This window comes from Oreochromis aureus, linkage group 7 (genome assembly GCF_013358895.1).
Source record: "Oreochromis aureus strain Israel breed Guangdong linkage group 7, ZZ_aureus, whole genome shotgun sequence".
Classification (NCBI taxonomy): Eukaryota; Metazoa; Chordata; class Actinopteri; order Cichliformes; family Cichlidae; genus Oreochromis; species Oreochromis aureus.
This window is the reverse complement of record NC_052948.1, coordinates 19,305,227-19,322,381: the sequence shown is the minus strand read 5'-3', so window position 1 is coordinate 19,322,381 and position 17,155 is coordinate 19,305,227. Positions and strand designations below refer to the sequence as shown.

Here is a 17,155-nt window from a genome sequence, read left to right as displayed (position 1 = left end):
TTACCTTACAAGAGATGATGATGTTTCTCTCATTTCCATTTCGGCTAGACCGACCAGGCCTGGTGAATGTGGCACACATCGAGGCGATGCAGGAGAGCATCGTGCAGGTCCTGCAGCTCCATCTGCTGGCCAATCACCCTGACGACACTTTCCTCTTCCCCAGGCTGCTGCAGAAACTAGCTGACCTGAGGCAGTTAGTCACTGAGCATGCACAGCTTGTGCAGGAGATCAAAAAGACAGAGGACACCTCACTGCATCCACTCCTGCAGGAGATCTACAGAGACATGTACTGAAGACATTGGAGGTATAACCACAGTAGGAAAACAAGAAACCATCTCCTTCTGAGCGGGGACTTGAAAAGAAGAGGAGACATCCACATACTGGGTTTGAACCACTTAACCTCTGACCCTAAAGGGTTAGCTTTGGTGTCTGTCCAGTGTAAGGGAACCTAAAGGTGAAGAAAAAGGAGGCTGATGATTCATTTGGTTTGACAAAGTGCTCTCCACTTCATTGTGTGTGAACCTTATCAGGCAGAAGAATCATGTATGCTAAGATACTTTGTACAGCTGATTGAGCCCCTGTCCAGACACCACTGAATGCAATCTCTGACCAAACTCTCAATGTTCTTTTTTCCATATTTTTTTTCTTAAACGTCTGTAAGATGACCTCCTTGGTGAAACCCTGAGTGAACCCTAATTTGAAGAACAAAAGTGAACTTTATAATTGCCACTCCAGCAGTTTGTTTTACAGCAACGAGCCATATGCCCAAATAACTTAATAACAGCAGCAATTATGCAGTTTAAATCAAGGCAGCTTCTCCTCAATTGGCTACCAAAATGGAGCCGGTTGAGGAGCCAGTGGTTATCAGCACACCAGCCCGCCAACGTGATTCTCAAGCTTTTCATAACCAGACTTTTCTATGGAGTCACCTCCTGAACATAACCGTTTCATCTGTACTGTATGTCCCCGAAGCCATACTTTTTAATGACACAGTCAAAATTGCCATTATTATTATTTTATTTTAATATTCTTGACAAGAAATACGACTTAGTGCTTAAGTTGTCCACAAACTGTACTGGGAATGCTCATTTTTGTTAAAAATTGGGTAGCAGACCCCAAAGTTCAGACTCACTGTGTACATGCACCACAATGCACTGAAGCACAAACATGCCTGTGATATGTTAATGTGACACTTTTCTAATGGAGGTTTCAAAGGACAAAAAACACATGCACAGATGTTGGCACTCCCTCCTGATGTGTGTTCTGGTATTAAAGGGCTAACACTGTTATTAATCACAATACAACTCTGACACAGGCAACACATGAATTCACTCAGCGAATCTCTCTCTCTCTGTTATTGTGTCTAACTGTCTGTTTGGTCCTCATAACACACGTGTTAGTTAAGATTTAAAAATTTTATGTGCACATTTTTCCCTGATGAAAATGTAATTGTTTTTATTTTTCCCAGCTAAGAGAAAACCACAGTGGTATGACACATATACTTTGTTAGTTGAAAGGTTGTAACACTTTCATTTGTTTAGTTTTCTCTGTGGAATCACTTGGCCAGTTATAGAAGACAGTCAATCTGGACGTATGCAGGTAGAAGAAAAATGAGTCTGTAGCCCTTTTCCCACCCAGTGATTCTCTGGCTTTGGTGTTTTTGCTATCTAACAAAATGACAAAATCGACACATTTGCATGAGAAAGTGCCGCTCCTGCATTTTGTTGTCGTACTGCCTTTAATATAAAATACATACGGTGGACATCAGAGGACCTACGTTAAGGGAATGCTGAAAACATGCATAGTTTTCTGATCATACACATCTGTCTCTCTGTGAGAGAGCGCTACGTCTTTTCTGCCTCATCACCCACACTGTCCTGAAATGATCATTTAATTCAGAGAAATGTTCCTTATGTTTGTATCACATCGCAACATTGACAGCAGAGCGGGCTTTACATATCTGACGCTTTCAAACTGACTGCTCACCCCAGCTTTTTAACTCTCGTGGTAAACAAGGTACTAATGACGATTGACTTTTGTATTCCTAAGTTGTGAGGTGAATACTTTCAGATGTTTGAACATTTACAGTAAATGTAGTTATGTACTGTATGGTTTTTTTTTTTCTTGGCCTAAATGCGTCATGCTTGTCTTTGAATCGAATCATATTTTTATACTAAAGTCTAAATATATATATAACAAAATCTCACATGTGTTTATTTGAAATGGCACAGCTGAAGAGTACATTCTAAATAGACTTAAGGTGTAACAGGGCAACTGGTAATCTGCATATCCATAGATCTGAATTCCCAGTGGTGGGAGGGGTGGGGGGTATTCTTTAAGGTTAATTGCCATTTTTGAAATGGAGAGTCATCTAGACCATAATGTGCATTCAGTTCCTTCAACTTGCACTTTGTTTCTCTGTCGAATTAAGCACTAGTTTTAAACTGCAAGCATGCGTGGTCTGCGCAGGGCTATACTAGCTTACACGTTTGAGTGGTTGGTTATAAACTTGACCTCCGTGACCTTTTGATTGCCATGAAAAGTAAAAAAAATAATAATTTTCATAGGAAATGTGAAGGCACAGCTTAGCACTGATCATCCAATACTAATCCCTTCTTCTAATGCTCTTATCTCAGGTTGTACATAAGAAAACAAAGGGGGTAATATAAGCACAGATGAGGGGGGGTCACATAATATCTCTGTTGGTTTATAGAGAAACTGAATGCACTCGTAATTTGCCATTAAATCACATGCTATAGCAGTAAATGTGTTGCAGTAATGAGAAGAACACGTATATTGTTTTACAATTCTGATCTCATCATGCTTTTTCTCTTTGTTTTTGTCTGACTTTTCTCACTCGCTGCTATATTGTACTAACTCACCAAGTATTTCTTATGCCATAAGTAGATTACTGATCTTTAAACTGCCTCTACTTGCATATATCTGGTCACAGAATGTCAGACCCACTTCAGCGCAGCTCAGTTTTTAACCTTGCAGATTTCCCGGGACTCACTCATCCCGGATGTGCTCGGGGAATAACCACAAACCTGTGTGTGCCTTAGTGTATGCCATAAAACACCAGATTTTTAAAAAAGTTTCTTGTGCACACACTTGTAAACTGTTGGCATCTTCAGCTAGATTTAGCTGTTTGTGACACAAAAGGGTCCCGCAGGCAGAAAAATAATGTCACTGTACATTCTATACAATGTGCACCCTTTCGGGCAGTAACAGTGAAGGATTTGCTTTTTAAAGGTTAAACATTAAAAAAAAAAAAAAAAAAAACGCTAGAAACTTTATCAACAAGGCAACTCAAAATTTCAACAAGATGTCATGTAAATTTACAAAGTCAGCTTTCCCTTAAGAATGTCTTTTTTGTGTGTTGATCTGTCAAGGGACTTTTAAACTTTTATCAGGGAATCGTAGTCTTCCTTTGTTGAACTAGCTCAGGATATAGGACAGTACTGTTTTCCCTTCCTCATTCACTCTGGAGTGAGTATAGAGTGCTCTGCCTTACAATACGCATACACCAACAACAATACAGGTTAAGATTACCTTTATTTTTGTTTTTCAGAACTGAAAGAAAGAAAAGAAAAACTTGGGCTTACTTGGGGAAGCAGTTATAGGATTTAGAAATGTGATTTTTTTTCTCTCCTGAGTTAAACTTGTTTCTGTGGCTGTAGTGTCATGCAAAAAGACAACGGAGTCTCCCTTTCGATGTGTCGTTAATGTGTACTGTGGCTTGATAACAATACTGTAAATGTTTGATGAATGTATATTTAGTCATTTAAACGATGAAACAAATTGAGATTGAATGGATTTAAAAATAAAATGATTTTAAAATCTGCTACGTATTCTGTGTTCAAATTTTAGTGAGTAACGCCAGTCAGTGCAAGTTATTTTTATTATGACATTGCCTTATTTACTTTTTATACCAAAGCTAGGTTTCTAGTTCAGATGCATCTTTACGACACCAAGATGTGCACATACAAAACCAAGGTGCCATCAACAAGACTGCTGAGGGACATTTAACCACATATTAGATGAGCTGTATGTATACTTTTGACCCTGTGGGTCATTTTAAAACTGTCTCCAGCAAACTGGTGTCCAAACTGCAGAACCCTGGTTTTCCTGCTGAGCCTTTTCTTTATGTCCAATTCATCCATGACTGTCAGCCTTCCCATGTGACACACACCATTATCAAGTTCACACAACGGTCATTGGCCTGATCTCCAGTTATGATGAGACTGCATACAGAGATAAAGTGCAGAACCTAATGGCCCGGTGCACCACTAACAGCCTCACCTCACACACACTGTCTCCTTGGTAGCAAAACCAAGGAGATTCCTGTGTACATCAACAATGAGGCTGTTGAAAGAGCCTATAACTTTAAATTCCTCTGTGTGCGTATTAAAGATGAACACTCTTGGTCCGAGCAAAGTAATTTTGTTGTTTTGCTTCCCTGCGTATCAGAGGGGGGAAAATGGCTCAAAGAAATCATTAAAAGCCCAAACTGACCATGACATTCATGCCCACGATGAGTATATGTAAACTGCAGGTAGTACAACCAAGCCTTTCCTTGAGAACCACCGCACCAGAGGGCGCTCTGCTCCTACCAAACGACCCAAGCTTCTACTCAGTTCCACCTCCGTGTTCTTGTCACATTGTCCAACATGGCTGCGTCCATGGTGGGTATCTGCTGTTATGTGTCGCGGCGTGGATCGTGTAATCTTTTCGGGCCAGCCACTCTTTGCCTCACGCTCAGGTCTAAATTTCACTCTTCTTCTTCCGCGCACAACGGGCTGCTTCTCTCTCTGCACAAACGCGGCGTTCTGAAAGACTCATTCCCAGAAAACGCAGCCCAAGACCAGCTCCCCCGGCTGCTTCAGTCCGGTGCTCAGACGGTATACTGCGGATTTGACCCCACAGCCGACAGTCTCCATGTGGGGAACTTGCTCGCTCTCATCGGCCTGCTGCACTTCCGAAGCGCCGGACACCATGTGATCGCGGTGCTCGGAGGAGCCACGGCGCAAATCGGAGATCCGAGCGGGAAGACGAGCGAGCGGGAGCAGCTGTGCGCGGACGTGGTGGAGGCGAACACCCACAGCATCCGGGAGAGCATTCAGAGGATCTTCACCAACCACGAGCTGCACTTTCACGACGGCTCCAGGCCGCTGGGAACCGTGACTGTTCTAAACAACCTGAGTTGGTATAAGAACTGGGGCGTGGTGGGGTTTCTGTCGGAGGCTGGAAGGCACTTCAGGATGGGCACCATGCTCAGCCGCCACAGCGTGCAGTCCAGGCTAAAGAGCGCCGAGGGCATGAGCCTGACAGAGTTCACCTACCAGGTGTTCCAAGCTTATGACTTCCACCACCTGAACCAAATATACGGCTGCAAGATTCAGCTTGGCGGCACCGACCAGCTGGGCAACTTGATGTCTGGCCATGAGTACATTCACAAGTAAATGTTTTTCCATGCCCACTACTGTTACAGTACTGGGCTAATTAATTCATAATTACCAGTCCCTGAAAAGCCTGCAGTCGATCCAAAATGCTGTAGTGAGAGTACTGACAGGGACTAGAAAGACAGAGGTATATTTCTCCCATATTGGCCTGTCTTCATTGGCTCTCTGTTACATATACAATCTAATTTAGAAGTCATTCTCTTCTCATACAAGGTCTTCGTTAATCAGGCCCCATCTTATAATAAAGATGACAGTACCGTATCACCCCAGTAGAGCACTTTGCTCTCAGACTGCTGGCTTTCTTGTAGTTCCTAGGTTATTTAAAAGTAGAATGGGATGCAGAGCCTTCAGCTTTCAATCCCCTTTTCTGTGGAACCAGCTCGAAGTTTAGATTTGGGAGACAGACAACCTTTCTACCTTTAAGATTAGCCTTAAAACTTTCGTTTTTGATAAAGATTACATTTAGGGCTGGAACAGGTGATCCTGAACCCAGTTACAGTGCATTAGGCCTTGGCTACTGGTGGCTTCCCATGATACACTGAGTGTTCCTTCTTCACACTTCAGATTTATTTATTAGTTATTATTAATCTGTGATTCTCTTCTACAGTATAACTTGTGATCTGTCACATGTACATAACATAGCTCATCTGAACATAGCACGACCGCCTCTGGAAACAGGACTAGGCTATTTTTGTGTGGATAAACCCTGCATGTAGAATAATTTCAGACTCCATTAGAAAATCTGCAAATTCACTATATATTCTTGATCATTAGATGCACATACATCAAATTGTTTTGAGACATTAAGTTCGACACCCAATTATACCACCAAGATGTTTTGGGGTTGTTTTTTTGTTTTTTTTTTGCTGTTCTCTCTACCAACCAAAACACACACGTGCTTGCCAGATTTACCTTGAAGGCTGCCTTGAAACACTGGAAACTTTATTTTTCTCCAGAGTAAGCGGCGAGGAGGTGTACGGCCTGACCATCCCGTTAGTTACCAGCACTGTCGGGGACAAGCTGGGGAAAACTGCAGGCAATGCAGTGTGGCTCAACAGAGACAAGACGTCACCCTTTGAACTCTACCAGTTCTTTCTCAGGCAGCCTGATGCCAGTGTGGAAGGGTATGTGGAAGTGAAGGCTGATCACGTTTGTTGAGTTTTAATGAAAGTGCAATATCCAGAAACATCTCATTGCAACCCTGTTTTTGTCCAAAAGTAACTATTCTGTGCACAGTCTGAGGTGTACTATGTGGGCCGTTTTTTTTTTTTGTTTTTTTGTAGGTATCTGAAGTTGTTCACCTTTCTGCCTTTGGCAGAGGTAGAGAAACTGATGGAGCAGCAGAGAGAAGATCCAAGTAAACGCCTCGCCCACAAAAGACTGGCTGCTGAAGTGACAAAACTGGTACATGGAAAGGAGGGCCTGGAGAGTGCAAAGAGGTAAGAATTGATCGTCTGTGTGTTTATTACTCTAAATTATATATTTTATTTTCTTGAATCCGTATACATATTTTATTCATCTGGAGCTCTTTCAGCTGTAACCTATTAGAGTCAAAGTGTTTAGAATAGCAGGATTATGCTCTGCCAAAAAGTTGAAAGTTGTATACCTGCAGTACAGTAAGAGCTGTTGAGGAAGATTCCAAATCCTTAACTATTCAGTGCTCATTGCTGTAGTCTTTGCTCGCTGTGGCTGCCCATGTTCTCTGTCTTCTATGTGGAAAGAATGGTCATATCTAATGTTGTCGTTGCAGATGCACCAATGCACTTTATCACAGCAGCATGCAAGCCTTGGAGGAAATGAGTGATGAGGAGCTTCAGGAACTCTTCAGGGAGGCACCTTTCCATGAGCTGCTGTTGGAGCCGGGGACAACTGTTATAGATGCCTGCCGCAAGGTCGGCGCCATCCCTGAGGGACCCAGAGGGTAAGCACCCCAGTTCTCCTTTATTTAAATGTGGTATGTAGTGATTTGATGTTAGTGTGAGCATACATGCAGCCAGAGATCCACAGTGTAATCTGCTGTGTATGGTGTGTAATGCAGTTACACATTCTGGGTAGTAGAGGTGGGGGGATTGATCCAACTGTCGATACCACCGATACCAAAGTTGGTATTTGTATCAGAACGAGAGTAGCAAGATAAGATCGATTCTTTGTTTCTATCCTCTAAATTCAGCATGCAGCCCGCTGAATTTTGTTAACCAAATTATTTTTTAGTAAATGAAACTATAATCTTCAATGAAAAACATCTGAACCTTTTTGAGTTGACTGTCACATCTATTTTATTTCTATCCTGTAGAACACAAGTGCTGAAGAGTAGTGTTTTTTGCAGCAGGTGCAGGAGTTTGTGGTCTCTGTTCTCCACTGATACCGCTCACAGGTCGCCACAACAACTTCTTTGTGTCCGAGGTGTAACAATAACACCCAGTCACGATCACGCAGTCAAATTTCATAAGCTGGTTTCCTGAAAAAAATAAGCATAAAGGTTTTCTTTGTGTTAGCCGGGTTGCAGCTGCCCCTACAGCCCGTGACCATGTAACAGTTTGATGTGTGCCTTTAGTGCAACGATAGCAACCAGTCACATTCATGCTGCCACATTTCAAAAAGCTGTTTTGTAGAAAACAAAAGCGTTTTCTTTGATTCTAGCTCTGCTGTCATGTAGTTACAGCCAAGATAAATGCCACATCTAAGGTGCATAATGTAGCAACAGCCCTGCAACATGTAAACAGTTAAATGTGTCTTAATTATAGCTTACCAGCATAAAAATGTCATGATCAGATTAACGTATTTTCAAAAATGTTGTTGAAAAGTTTGTTTCCTTCTTCTGGCTACTACCCAAGCCGTGCAAAGCTGCAAAACGAACCCAAATCATCAGCCCTCCACCGCCGTGCTTGACAGTTAGTATGAGGTGTTTGTGATATGCTGTATTTGGTTGACTCCAAATGTGAAGGTCAAGTATATCCACATTGGTCTTGTTTATTCAAAGGACAGTTTGCTTGTTTTTTTCTGGAGAGAGGAGGCTTTTTTCTGGTAACCCTTCCAAATAAGACTTGTTAACCCTTTTCTAATTGTACCATCATGAACTTCCGCATTTAAAAATGCTAACAAAGGCCTCTACTGTCTGTGATGTATCTCTTGGGTTTTTTGGAGTTTCTCTGAACATTGCATAGTCTGACCTTGGGCTGAATTTGCTGGGATGTACACTTGTCTGAGGATGGATAGCTCCCTTGAATGTTTCCGAGTTGTGAATAATCATTCTCATTGTACAGAGATGGAGTTGAAATTATTTGGAAATGACCTTATGACCTTTTCCAGTGTTGATTTGTTAAGGCCACTGCTGTCTTTCCTTCTTGGCACTATGTTAACATGTGCCTGAATGCCTCAGACCAGTAAACTGCCAAAACTTTTATGTAGGTGCTCACACTTGTAAATGATCAGTTAAGTCCATGTGATTAGCAACATCTGGATCCTCCTCACTCTCTAAATTCCTATGGAAGAATACAGGGTGTACTTTCTTTTTGTACTTGGGCAATAGTGGCTCAAGATTTGGCAGTTCGTCTTGTGATCAGAAGGTTGCCGGTTCGAGCCCCGGCTCCGACAGTCTCGGTCGTTGTGTCCTTGGGCAAGACACTTCACCTGTTGCCTACTGGTGGTGGTCAGAGGGCCCGGTGGCGCCAGTGTCCGGCAGCCTCGCCTCTGTCAGTGCGCCCCAGGGCAGCTGTAGCTACAATGTAGCTTGCCATCACCAGTGTGTGAATGTGTGTGTGAATGGGTGGATGACTGAATGTAGTGTAAAGCGCTTTGGGGTCCTTAGGGACTAAGTAAAGCGCTATACAAATTAGAGATGGACCGATCCGATATTACGTATCGGTATCGGTCCGATACTGACGTAAATTACTGGATCGGATATCGGCGAGAAATAAAAAATGTAATCCGATCCATTAAATATCAAAAAAGCAGCTCACAAAACTTGCGACGGCGTAACTCGGCTCATAACCGTAGCACGTTGCAGCAGTATGCCTCACGTGATAGAGCGGCTGTGTGTATTTGTAGCCTCGCTACCAAACCAGCATTTAATCTCCGAGGAAGTTATCCCAGAGAGAAGTAAAGCAAGTGTGCAAGTTCATCTCTGAATGTTTGTAAAGCATTCCCGCATTAAGCTTAACAACCAATATATGGAGCAACTGCCTCTCTCTCTCTCTCTCTCTCTCCCTCTCCTGCCCCTACTTCAATCGTGAAACTGCTTAACGATCAGCTGATCGGCTTTTTTGTCGCGAGTCCGTCTCTCTTCTTTGTTTTTGGCCCACTTTGCACCAGAAAGAGGAAACCAGCGGCTGAACAACAGCAGCACGTTTAACCTTGATAGACTGTTGTTAGAATTTATTTAATATTACTTTCTACACCAGGATCCTTTTCTACGTAGCTGACGGCTGGTAACTGTGCAGGGGCGGATCTAGCAAAGTTTAGCCAGGGGGGCCGATAGGGCATGAACAGGGAAAAGGGGGCACAAAGACATACTTTTCTTTCTTATTCTCATTTAAAATATCTAGCTTTTAATAAATAATTATCTGAATCTTACACCCAAAGTTTTAATCTGATGTAAAATGTATAGAAGTCCATTACTGTATATAGTAACTGTTAAGTCTAATATACCCTAGTAAGCTATGGTACTTTTTCCTTTGGGAAGGTACCATCTGTGCAGTCTGCAATTCTGTTGAAGAAAGATGTTGAATCTATTTAATTATTCTTGAAAAATAATTTATTTCTGTGCATTTTTTTTCGCCCTGCATCAAATTAAAGTTGATTACATCGATTAAGCATCATGAGGTGGAGGGTGGGGGGTGGTTCCCTATTTTTTTTTTTTTTTTGCTGGGAATTTGCAACCCTATTAGTTAGGTTGCTTACTATTTCTGCTAAGTACTCTTTAAAATACCAGAATAGGGAGGATGGAGTAGGTTTAAGTTTATTAGATTGATCAGTGTTGCTGAACTATGAAATATTTTGGGTGCAGTGTATTTTTTACATACAGGTATAACAGAATAGCTTTAGTGTTGTTGTTTATTTAAACTTGAGTATGAACTTATACAAAATGCAGCAAAATATTAAAAAAACAGTTTTATTGATTAAAAAAAAACACTATATCGGATTCATATCGGTATCGGCAGATATCCAAATTTATGATATCGGTATCGGTATCGGACATAAAAAAGTGGTATCGTGCCATCTCTAATACAAATACAGGCCATTTACCATTTCACGTGACTTTTAGATCATCTTTTTAAAGATGAAACCCTGTCCTAACTGACGGTGTAAATGTTTGTGTGCAGGTATCAAATGGTTTCAGATGGAGCAGTGTGGATCAACCACACGCGTACAGACAACCCGGAGCAGGTACTGATCCCCAAACTCCACATCCTGGCTAATGGACTCACGCTGCTCAGAGTGGGCAAGAAGAACTTCTACATTATCAAGTGGCTTAGCCTCTGACGGTGCCTTATCAAGCAGGGGACCACTATATTGTAATGGACTAACTGGGAAGGTAGGCGACTACACCTCAGCAGAGTCAGGAAGGATCATTTTTCCCTTTTTTGGATATAAATATGTGTATGTACAGATTAAAAGCGTTTGATATCACGATTGCTTCCTGCTTACTTTGTATGGATATTGAGAGTCGGTGTGATGACCACTAGGGGGCACCATTGCCCCAGAATTAATGGTGGCCAGCCAGCAGCCACAGCTGCAGCACATAGCCTGCTGTGACCTCTTAAGTAAATAATTGCTCACAGTAAAATTAAATTGCATCATTTCTTGCAGGTTGCTTGCTTCTATTTTAAGCAAATCCAATTTGTTTCATCTTGATCAGAACCTGAGGCGAGCATCTTTTTTGACATCACTCTTTTGTTTGGGGTTTTTTTAGGGTTTTTTCTCTTTTTTTCCCCCTTCAGTGGAAAAGTGTAAAACTTGGACGATAAAGAAAAAGAAGCTGGAAAAAGAAGCTTGATAAATTTAAAAACAAACAGTACTTTTGCTTGAAGATCACCTTTTTAAATAGAGCCTTAAATAAGAAAAAAAGTTTGGACATTATTTTCAAATTAAATTCAAAGCAGGGATTTGTACATTATTGTTGACCTGACTTGTGTTGAAAGCAACACATCTGCTCATTTTTAGCAGATTACTGTTTTTTTTCTAACAGATCCCTTCTCCTTGCAGGTAATGACCAAAACATTTAATCTAGTGTCCTCAATATGAGAGTCGGTGTAAATTTAGAAATCACTGCTTTGCACTTTTGCACACCCTGCCTACTTTTTTCCAGATTAGGGTTAAAAACATAAAATTAAAATTTTCCATATTTTTCTTTTTTTATTGGTAATTTCTAATGGGATTTGGATGGTGCTAGGGATTTGTGTAAACCTGCTAAGTTTTTCCTGAGGTGTCGGGGAAAAAAACTTTAGCATTGAGTACTTTTGGCTTCTTCTTTTTTTTAATTCTAAATTTGCTGAGTTCTGATACTGTGTGGTTTTTTAGCAGTGTGTTTTTTGTGTTGTTTTTTTTGCTCTGGGTTCTGGTGGCAGTGTGGACAGAGTCTGATGTGTGCTGACCTTGACCTTCCCCACTGAGGTGCAGATAATTGGTGGAAATGGCATGTCATAAAGATACACATTAGCCAGATTGGCACAGTTTTGTTTTTTTTTGTTTTTTTTTTTGCTTTGTTTGTTTTGTTTTGTTTTAATTTAATTGTTCTGCACCTGTTAGGAATGATTTGTTATGCTATTTTTTATTTCAAAGATTACAATTTATCTTATTTGACACAGCCATGACAACATTTATTATCAATTACCTTTTTTTTGTACATCCTTTTTCCCCCACTCACAGTTATTTATTATACGTTAATTACAGAGTTACATATATACATGACACTCACACGCTGATATTTTTTGTTTTAAGGGAAAAAGAGAAATCAGAGCGGCTTAATTTAGCCGGTCCACCTTAAGAAAAGTAGGCGGGCTTAAAAACTCTGACCAATGAGCGACCTCTTTGGGAATTTAAATAGCTCAGTATGTCAATCATGCCCCTACCCCCACATCAACCTTTCGCCATATTGGGCGAAAGAGAAGGGTTGTCTGCAGTTTCTCTCGCTACGGGACAAAATTGACAGAGCGCCTTCAGTTCCTGAGCACTTTGTTTTGATGAGACTACGCAGGGCTTCACAACACGGCGGCTGTTCGCGTCTTCGTTCCGACGTATGCATGGCATAACGCGTTTTACGCTTGTTTTGGAGCTTTCTCAGCGAAGAGGAGATAACCGTTGTTTTTGAGTGTTGTGTGTGTGTGCTGCTTTTTTGTTTGTTTGTTTTTTTTCCTCCTCGTGAAAAACTGGACGCTCCGGGCTGTTTTAAAAAATTGCGTGTTTCGCTGGAGCAAAATGTCAGATGTTCGACTTTCAAACGGGAGCCCGACGCTGGAGCGGACGGACTCAAGGCAGTCTGAACACCCGAAACCCTCAGCCTGCAGGAGCCTCTTCGGCTCGGTGGATCACGAAGAGTTAAAGAGGGATTTAAAGGGACATTTGCGGGAGTTGGAAGAGCGCGCCTCCGACCAGTGGGGCTTCGACTTCGCCACTGACACGCCGAGGGCCAACTCCAGGTTCGAGTGGAAACTAGTGGATTGCAGAGACCTGCCGGGCTTCTACACTCGGCAGCCGCTTACGAAGAAAGGCGTCTGCTCCACTGGGAATAACAATGTGGATCTTAACGGGAATCACAGTTGTGTTGTGGTGCCTCCGAGCGAAGATCCCGACAGGGCTGACGGGCAAATGGAGTGCACGGAACAGTGTACAGCGCTGAGGAAAAGACACGCGTGTCACGGTACTACATACGCTCCAGTTTAACCCGTTTACATCAGTTGTTTCTGAGCAACGCAGCTGATCGCGTATTGATCTGCACCGAAAATAGATTTTTGAAAATCATGGCCCCAAAAAAGCACTGTTAAAGAGTGGGGTTTGCCTGCAACACTATACCAATATTTTTTTATTTTTTTTTTTAAGAAATGACGAAATTTTTTTTTTTTTTTTTTTTTGCTTTTTGCAGACTCCCCTGTTCCGAGCAAGAGGTCACACAGCAGCTCAGATGTTAGTTGTCCAAGTCGGAGTCACTCTGCAGAGCACACGCCCAGAAAGACCAGTCCCAAGAGGAAAACGTGAGAAAAGGTAAAGACTGTTCATGCAATAGTTTCCCCTTTTTTTTTTTCATCTTTTTTTTTTCCATTAAGGAAAAGCAAAGATTTCTTTAAAAGAAAAAAAAAAAAGGCCTGTGCATAGTGTAACTACAGTAGGCTGTTTACTGGCCGCTCCATCTCCCAGCTGGGGGGTACCTTTGGAAAACGAGTAAATCTGCAAAAACATCCGTTTATTCATTTAATAAAAATTTGATACCGCTTATAAACCATTAGGAGGCATTCTAATTCAGCTTAAACACCCCTTCAGTTCACTTAAATAAGATTTGGATGATGCACAGCTTTGACAGTCTGCATACCTTTTGTGCACGCCTTTCAAATGTGCTGTCAGTCTGTCTCATTCATTAATCAGCGGGGACAGAAGCATAAGGGAGTAAAAGGGGTTCTTCGGTTTTTTTTTTGGTTTTTAATTTTCCACTCGGGCAGAGAGAGCTCTGTCGATACACTGCGATCGAGGTGAAACAGTGGAAGGCAAAACAAACAAACAAAAAAAATGCCTGTACATTTTAAAGATCTTTAACATTTAACCGCTGTCTGACACGGTGAGTCCGTTGAGTTTCCGTCGAAACTTGTAAACAACAAGTGCTGAACAACAGTGTAGTAGTGTAACACGTCAGCAACTCAGAGCAGGGACGGGAAGGGGCTGGTCTCTGTGTGCAGTGCTGCACACGCGTTGCACACTAACGTTACAACACACATCTGTCCCTGCCGGTGGAGAGTGTGCAGAAGAGTCGTGCAGGTCTGAAAGCAAGTGTGTGTGTATTGGCCAGGGCGACGTCCAATAGGCATGAAATCAGCATTGTTATGGCACGATGTTAACTGTCAAAGCTGGGGGGTGGTCACTACTTTTTAATGCATTTTATTTATTTCTATTTTTTTAAATTGTAGAAATCAAAAAATACCCCCAAACGAGGCTGTCTCATAGGCACTTTCAGATCTTTTCATGATTAATGAGGGGTGCTAATGTAAAACTATACCAGTGGGTTTTTTTTTGGTTTTTTTTTCCTCAGGTGGGTCTTTATGTATTTATGTATTAATACATGTACAAAACTGATTAGTTCATTCAGGTCTCCTGCTGCTCTGAGGTTTACCCCTTAGACCACACTAAGTTATTTATTTTATTTATTCATTTATTTGTTTGCAGAAATTGTTGCACAATGCCCACATTAGTGTCATCATTGCAACCTCTTATGCTTCTTTTTTTTCTTTCTCCTTTCATCTGTTTTGTCCCACAGAACTGAAGATGAATGCCCCCCCCCTCCTTGTTTAACATGGAGAAACCTCAGTGTTGGCTGGTTTGTTTGTTTTAGGGTTTTTTTTGTAATTTTTTTTGTTGTTGTTGTTTTTAGTTTAGTGTTTTGTTTTGTGGGGGTTTTTTTGTTTTGGGGGTTTTTGGGGTGGGTTTTTTTTTTTTTTTTTTTTTTTTTTTTTTTTTGGAAGAGGATCTACACAGCATCAGAAACATATCAACCTTCCTGAAGATTGGGGAGGACGCTGTTGAAGCACTGAATAGAAACACTAAATTTTTTTTGGCACTTAATTAAAAGTTACTGCCTCTAAAAGCAGTCGATGTAGCAGTGTGCAATTAGGTTTAATTTACTTTGCTCCTTTTTTTTTTTTTTTCTTTTTTTTTTTTTTTTACTACCTGTGTGTAAATAAAATTATATATATATAAATATATAAACATATATTATTTCTCTCCATATGTAGCACATAAGACATTATGATTTAAAAAGAAATCCTTTATGTAAAACGGTGTGAATTTTGATTTGACTTGAATTGCAATGTTTGATAAATGTTTCCAAAATGCTGTTCTGTTAGTTTTATTTTATTTTTTTTTGGGGGGTTGTTGATACAGTCCCTTATTGCTACATTTAAAACAAAAATCTTGGCTTCTTACAGTTTCTTAATAGTGTTTCTTCCCTCGTCATCTTCCTAACTCAGCATTGAAGAATGGTACAAATGTAGCGTTTTTTTTGTTTGTTTGTTTTTTTAAATAATTTTTTCCCCCTTCTTCTGGTCAGTCCAGTGTCACAAAGTGTAAGTTCTCCTATACAATCTAGTTCAACAGGAAGAAGTGTAGTATTTGTGTAAGGACAGTCTTTAAGTCAATTGATATTTATTTTGTAATTGAGGTGCTTTTAGCATCAGCTGAATCCTGGAATAAGATTATTATTATTTTTATTTTTTTTCCCCTCCCACGCTCTGGAGTTGCGAGGTACTCAGATATTGAAGGACAAAGACTATACAAACTGCACAGGTTGTGTTCTCCTTGACTGTTCCTATTGTTTGATGAACATTAAGGCTTGTTTTATGTTTTTTTGTTTTTAAGGGTTGAATGTCCTACAATACCAAATACATGGTTGCATCAATATGTTTGCCAGCACTGCTTGTGCTCTTCAATTGACTTCACATTGTGTTACTTTGTGATAACCTAGAGATGTTTGTACTTTTCTCATCGATGTTGTTAGCCTGCTGAGGATGCACATGAGCATCTAAAAGCTTCCCTTTATTTGCCTGAAGTGTGGTTTATTTTATTTTTTGTTTTATTTTTTGAAAAAGACCAGGGTACACCTAAATGGAGACAGAAAACAGCTAGTCTCTGAAATGCAGTCACCATGCCTGTGTATTATGTAAATCATTGCAATGTACCTTTGTACATAATTTTGTAAAAACACTGAGAAATATACTAACTTATTTATGTCAAGCCTTTTTTTTTTATGTAGAATAAAAAAGATGGGTTTTTGATTACGGTTATCCAAAGTGGCATTTACTTTATTATAATTGTTTTATTTTGTAAAACCATATTTTTGGTAGTTGTTGTTTTTTTTTTTTTTTTTTTTTTTTTTTTTTATAAAGGTTGCAAACTGAGCCTGGTAAAATATTTGATGTGCATTTTGTAATGTGTGGTTATAAAATGTATTGCAATCAATTAAAAAAGGAAAAAATGAGTTGTGGTTGCTTCTTACACTCGGTGTAAATTACACACTTAGTTTGTAGAAAAATGGGATGAAAATAGTTTTTGCTTTGTTCATTCCCCAAATCACTGGGACGTACAAAGTATTTGCAACAGCTGTGTGGGTGGACTTCCTGGAATAATACAGTGACACTCCCAATATAATTCCATCAGCACTATGAGCAGCAGGTTGACACTTTAGTCATCCAATCAAAAAGACGGTGGGGAAAGCAGACCACTTGTTGCAGCCAGTAACATTTAATAATTTACAGATAAGGCTTTCGTTTGCTTTTAACCTCAGAACAAGAGTCGTTTGAATGCAAAGTAAAACAAGGCAAGTCAGGTTTTTTGTTTTTGTTAGGCTTTTTCTTTTGTTTGCTTTTTTTACCTTTTATTGTTTTTTATTTTTCACTATTTACATGGACTTAGTTGCATCTGTGTGTGTCTAGAAAAAGTGTGTGTGTGTGTGTGTGTGTGTAAGAAAATAAGGGAGTGTGTAACTGGAAGACCCA

General features: G+C 40.5%; 3 protein-coding genes across 6 annotated transcripts in view; all 3 read left to right on the top strand.

Moving 5' to 3' along the window:
• pparab (peroxisome proliferator-activated receptor alpha b) overlaps positions 1-3,844 on the top strand; it is a 31,813-nt gene extending 27,969 nt beyond the window's left edge. For 3 of the 4 annotated variants that reach the window (XM_031727430.2, XM_031727356.2, XM_039615825.1), the window contains exon 7: positions 49-293. In XM_031727430.2, the coding sequence (XP_031583290.1) occupies positions 49-293 (245 nt within the window). Of the gene's footprint in view, positions 1-48 lie in introns of all 4 variants that reach the window. The other variant, XM_039615826.1, reaches the window with a different exon arrangement.
• A 130-nt stretch (positions 3,845-3,974) lies between these two features.
• yars2 (tyrosyl-tRNA synthetase 2, mitochondrial) lies at positions 3,975-11,090 on the top strand. Its single transcript, XM_031727233.2, has 5 exons — positions 3,975-5,458; positions 6,419-6,586; positions 6,746-6,901; positions 7,213-7,383; positions 10,784-11,090. The coding sequence occupies exons 1-5, from the start codon at positions 4,671-4,673 to the stop codon at positions 10,941-10,943; spliced, it is 1,443 nt and encodes a 480-aa protein (XP_031583093.1). The 5' UTR covers positions 3,975-4,670; the 3' UTR covers positions 10,944-11,090.
• A 1,432-nt stretch (positions 11,091-12,522) lies between these two features.
• cdkn1bb (cyclin-dependent kinase inhibitor 1Bb) lies at positions 12,523-15,326 on the top strand. Its single transcript, XM_031755341.2, has 3 exons — positions 12,523-13,320; positions 13,543-13,661; positions 14,923-15,326. The coding sequence occupies exons 1-2, from the start codon at positions 12,879-12,881 to the stop codon at positions 13,653-13,655; spliced, it is 555 nt and encodes a 184-aa protein (XP_031611201.1). The 5' UTR covers positions 12,523-12,878; the 3' UTR covers positions 13,656-13,661; positions 14,923-15,326.
• Positions 15,327-17,155: the final 1,829 nt, after the last annotated feature.